The sequence below is a fragment of the Vollenhovia emeryi genome, unplaced genomic scaffold, assembly GCF_000949405.1.
Source record: "Vollenhovia emeryi isolate VEMERY1.0 unplaced genomic scaffold, V.emery_V1.0 DF940350.1, whole genome shotgun sequence".
NCBI classification, from domain to species: Eukaryota; Metazoa; Arthropoda; class Insecta; order Hymenoptera; family Formicidae; genus Vollenhovia; species Vollenhovia emeryi.
In genome coordinates this window covers 2267-7763 of record NW_011966016.1, presented here as the reverse complement: position 1 = coordinate 7763, position 5497 = coordinate 2267, and the positions used below count along the sequence as shown (strand labels likewise).

Sequence of the window (5497 nt, the reverse complement as noted above, 5' to 3'; positions counted from 1 at the left end):
GCATGAGCAACAGAATGTGATTCGCATGATGACGGACACTATATACAGACTATTTACAGAGGAGAGACGCGCGGGCCGATGTGCGGCGCGGTGGTGCGGACCACGCGTCTCACGCCGATGGGCCCGGATCCGCGACGGCGGACGGCGGCAGTGGCACGATTTTCACCACTGGCCGTGTCAGCTCGCCCGCGGCCGTTCGGACGTCCACGACGCGCACCTGGCCGTCGGCCCCCGGATGTAGACGCGTAACTCGGGCGAGCGGCCAGCGGCACGGCGGAGTGGTTTCGCCCTTTATGAGGCACAGCTGGCCCTCCTGGATAGCTCCGCGGGTGGTCCACCACTTCGGTCTGGGGGAGAGTCCCTGCACATACTCTCTGGCCCAGCGTTGCCACAGGTGGTCGCGCATCCGCTGGAGCAGGCGCCAGCGGCCCAGACGGTTCGGCGATGTTTCCAGCAGTGACGGCTCAGGGATGGCGTTGAGAGGGGCTCCTACCAGGAAGTGGCCCGGCGTTAGGACGCTGAAGTCCTCAGAGTCGTCGCTCAGGGCCTGGAGTGGCCTCGAGTTGAGGCACGCTTCGACTTCCGCCAGGAACGTAGTGAGTTCCTCAAAGGTGAGCCTCGATTCGCCGAGCGTCCGGCGCAGGTGGTGCTTCACCGACTTCACCGCCGCCTCCCAGAGGCCGCCGAAGTGAGGAGCGGAGGTGGGTTGAAGCTTCACCTGGTCCCATCGTCGGCGAGGCGTCCGATGATGGTGTGGACCTCATGACTCGCGGCCCGGAAGAGCTCCCGTAGTTGCCGGTCGGCGCCAATGAAGTTGGTGCCGCGGTTGCTGTACACCGCCGAGCACAGTCCCCGCCGCGACACGAACCTGCGGAATGCCACCAGGAAGGCCTCGGCCGAATAGTCGCTGGCGACCTCCAAATGCACGGCGCGGGAGCTGAAACATATGAATACCACCAGGAAGCCCTTGTAGTCCTTGTGGCCACGGCCTCTGGTGGTCCGGAGCCAGACAGGACCCGCGAGATCGACGCCTGTGTGCTGGAATGGCCGGCTCGGGACGACGCGCTCCTTCGGCAGGTCTCCCATCGCTGGCTGTGGTGTAGCCGCCCGCCATCGAATGCAAGGAGGGCATCGGTGGATGTGCCGGCGCACCAGCTGACGGGCTCGCGGGATCCAGAAGCGCTGCCTGATGCTCGTCAAGGTGGCCTGCACTCCCCCATGCAGCGTCCGTCGGTGGCTGGCCTCGATCACCAGGTAAGTCCAGTGGGAGTCCGGCGGGAGGATGATCGGGGTGCCGTTGGTCAGTGTCGAGGAGCGAATGCTTTATGCGCCCTCCAATCCGTAGGATGCCCTCGCCGTCCATCATCGGGGCCAGCTTGCGGAGCGGACTGCGACCTGACAGCGCTCTCCCCGCGTTGATGTCCCTCAGCTCCGTGTGGAAGTGCAGTCCCTGGACCAGTCGGATCCACCGGACTGACGCCGCCGCCAACTCCTCAGGGTTCAGGAGAGCCAGCCCGCTTCCGGCGAGCTGGCGACGGGCCCATCAGCGCCAGAGCCAAGCTGAGACGCGCAGCAGGCGTCTGAGGTTGGAGAAGCGCAGGAGCTCGTCAGGTTCCTCGCCCCGAACGGCAGCGAAGCAGCGAGGCGGTCGGTGCTCCGGCAGACTCTCCTCGTCGATGGACTCATGACCCACGGGCCAGGCAGCTGGCACCTCCCGGAGGTAATGCGGGCCTCGCCACCACAGCGGATGCTCCAGAAGTTCCCTCGGAGACACTCCTCGTGAGGCGCAGTCGGCTGGGTTTTCTCGACCAGGTACGTGCCGCCAAGTTGCCTCAGGATTGGAACGCTGAATCTCGCTGACTCGGTTGGCAATGTAAGTGTTCCACTTTGCAGGATGGCCGCGCACCCAACCCAGAGTGACCGTGGAGTCGGTCTAGAGGTGGACCGCTGATCCTGGCACGTTGAGGTTGACTCGAACATGCTCGGCCAATTTCGCCAGTAACGCGGCTGCGCAGAGCTCCAGACGGGGCAGTGGGACTCGCTTCAACGGCGCCACCCTCGTTCGGGCGGCCACCAGGGACACGGTGATTGAAGCGTGGCTGCAGGCCCGCAGGTACACCACGGCGGCGTAGGCGAGCTCGGAGGCGTCAGAGAACCCGTGGAGTTCCAGGGGGCTGGTGGCGGCGCTGCCGAACCAGCGCGGTATCCTGAGGCCCTCCAGTAGCTCCAACTCCTCCTCGAGGACGATCCATGCCGAGGCCTCCCTCGCGTCCAACGGAGCGTCCCAATCCAGACGCTGAAGCCACGCCGTCTGGACGAGGAGTTTTGCCCGTATAACGATGGGGGCCAGCCATCCCAGCGGGTCAAAGAGTCGAGCAGTCTGCGACAGCACCGATCTCTTCGTAGGCGGAGAATGCCGTGTTCGCTGGACAACGATGGCGAGGTCGTCGTCCGTCGGGTTCCACCGAAGGCCCAGGACAGAGGGGTCGATGGAAGGTAGCTGAGCGGCGGCGGCGGGTCGCAGGTGGTGCTCGGGCGGCACGTCCTCCAGCAGAGCCTCATGGTTCGCGGCCCACTTCCGCAGCGGGAAGCCGCCCGCCATGAAGAGCGCTGAGACCTGCCGCGCCAATTCACGGCCAGACTCCAGCTGGTCAGCTTCGGTGAGTACGTCGTCCACGTAGATGTCTCGTTTCATTGCGACCGCGGCCATCGGGAGGTTGGCTTCCTCGTCGTTTGCGAGTTGGCGGAATACGCGAATGGCCAAGTACGGCGCACACGCCAGCCCGTAGGTTACGGTGTTGAGACGATATTCTAGTGACGGTTGCTCTCCCCACAGGATCCGCTGGAGGTCACGATCGGCCGGGTGCACCATGATTTGCCGGTACATTTTTTCCACGTCGGCGACGAAGACATACCGGTGGCGACGCCAGCGTGTGAGGACGTCTGCTAGTGCGGGCAGCAGGTTCGGTCCGACGTGGAGAGAGGCGTTGAGCGAGGAGCCGCCCATCGTGCGAGAGGAGCCGTTGAAGACCACCCGGATCTTGGCCTCAGATTCGAAGCCCTTCATCACCCCGTGATGCGGCAGGTAGCAGACGGCGGCCCCCGGAATCGACGGTGCTGCGGTGACCGGCGACATGTGTCCGAGCGCGAGGTAGTCGCTCATGAAGGCGCGGTAGCGCTCGCCAAAGGGACGGTCACGAGCGAATCGCCACGTCATGACCTCCAGCAGACGGGCGGCGGCGCGGTGCGTTGGGGCTAGATTCGGCAGCCCCGGACGAGTCGGCAGGCGCACCTGGTACCGGCCGTCGGGAAGTCTCTCGTGCGTGCGTGCGAAGTGTTCCTCGCATTCAGCCTCGTCGTCGGTCAGTGGCAGCGGAGCGCGGGGGGGCTCTTCAGCCTCCCAGAACCGACGCACCAAGTCGCCAAGCTCGGCGACGGTGGTGCACTGCATCGAGGTGACCGGATTCACGGCGTGGCACGTGCCCACGGCTCCCAGCAGCACCCAGCCGAGACGGGTCCGCTGCGCGATCGGCTCCGACGCGCCGCCCCTGCGGAGCTCCGGCAGGACGATGCTGGGGTACGCCTCCGCTCCGAGCAGCAGTTCCACCGGATACTGCCGGATGAACTCCGGGTCAGCGAGCTCGAGACCGGTCACGTGAGGCCACGCGCGAGCCTCTGCGCCCGATGCGCCGCTGTAGACCGTCAGTCGCGGCAGCACCAGTGGCGACACCATCACCGAGAAGTCCCCGGATTGTGAGTGCACCGACACGACGACGCGTCCACGGGAATGGCCGGTCTGAATTCCACCGACTCCGTAGATGGCCACCGACGACGGCGTCCGCGGAAGGCGAAGTCGCTGCGCGAGCGACTCGGCGACTAGCGACGTCTCCGATCTCGGGTCGATCAGCGCGCGCACTGCCAGGCGAGTGCCGAACCGATCCCTCACCATGACGCGGGCTGTGGCGAGCAACACGGACCCGCACCCCGTAGGTGGGCGCTTGGCTACGTGCACCGCAGCGGCCGGACTCGGCGCGGCGAGTGGTAAGGCGGCAGCGGCAAGCGCGTCGTGCAAGGTCGTGTGGTGCTTAGCAGAGCACTTGCCACATGTCTTCGAGGACGGACACTCTGCCAGGACATGACGTCCGAGGCAGTTCCAGCACCGCTGGTGAGTACTCACGATCTCTCGTCTTTCCTGTGCCGTCTTCTTCTTGTACAGGTCGCAATAGGCTAAGAAGTGCTCCTTCTTACACAGGGGACAGCTGCGATGTGGATCCGGCCCCTTGCCTCCCACGTGACTGCTGCGCGCGGAACGGCTCGCCTTCTCCGACTGCTTCCCGGCGGGTTCCCCGGAGACCGCTCGCAGGGCGTCCAGCGTCATCATTTGCTCCTGCAGGAAGCTTTTGAGGCGCTCGTAGGAAGGAGGGTCGGAAGCTCGCCCTAAGGCCTTTTTCCAGTCGCGCCGCGTCCTGGGGTCGAGTAGTTCGACCACCATGTGCACGAAAAGGTCCGAGGACGCAGTGATTGGGCGGCCGATGCCCTCGAGACGACCGACGGTGGAGAGCACGCCGTGAAAAATGCGCCTAAGGTCGGTCGCCGACGGTGTCTTCATGCGTGGAAGAGCCGTGAACGCGGACAGGTAAGCGCGAACTAGGAGCCGCTTGTTTTCGAAGTGCGACGTCAGCGTGTCCCACGCTCCCTCAAGGTTGTCGGCCGTAGCGGGTAAGTCCTGTATTAGCGGCTCGGCGTCGCCCTTGACGCACGTTTTAAGGTACTGCATTTTTTGCACCTTCGTCAGAGACGCCTTGTCGAGAATCATCGACTGAAACAAGTCCCGCCACGCTGGCCAGTCCTCGAACTTGCCTGAAAAGTGCGGTAACTGGAGTTTAGGCAAGTTATGGTTCGAGAACTGCGGTTCCTGTGATGAGGCTCCTGCGGCAGCGGGGAGCTTTGCCGTGAGCTCCCGCTGCTTGTCCCGCAGTTGCCCCTTGTTGGTCAGGAAAGCCTCCTCGGCGAGTGCAGGGGTGTCCTCTGTCAGGTATGGATCGCCCTCCAATTCTGCCGCATGCCCGGCAATCAGGGTATTGAGGGCCTTAAACTTGCTCCAGTTCTTTTCTAGGGCCTTGAGTCGAACCTCGACTGCACCCAGGGTGATCTTTTCGGCGCCGAGCTTCATCAGGTTCTCGTACGCCCTCGAGATCTTCCCGTGAAGGGCATTGGCGTCCTCCACAGCGGAATCTAGATCCTTGCCCATTCTGTTTTCAGGTGGCTGTAGCACTTCACTGGCACGCGGCGATCACGAGCGCGGCACCGCAAGAGAAGACGCGGCGAGTGATAAGAATCCGGCTCGAAGGACCAGAAAGATGTGCGGAATCTTGAGGTCTCGCGCGGCTGTGCGGTGCGCGAGCGCGGACGCGACCCTTGCGATGAGGGAACGGACCGGGTGTAGCGAAGCACCAAAACGCGTGTTGGAGCAAAAGATCTCTTTATTGAGCACCAA

At 64.1% G+C, this 5497-nt stretch overlaps 1 protein-coding gene across 1 annotated transcript; it reads right to left on the bottom strand.

Annotated features, from left to right (window-relative positions):
* Positions 1-1543: 1543 nt before the first annotated feature.
* Positions 1544-5251, bottom strand: LOC105556094. The gene is made up of 2 exons (XM_012003167.1): positions 1979-5251; positions 1544-1933 (listed from the first exon to the last, which is right to left on the bottom strand). The coding sequence occupies exons 1-2, from the start codon at positions 5249-5251 to the stop codon at positions 1544-1546; spliced, it is 3663 nt and encodes a 1220-aa protein (XP_011858557.1).
* Between the last annotated feature and the right edge of the window lie 246 nt (positions 5252-5497).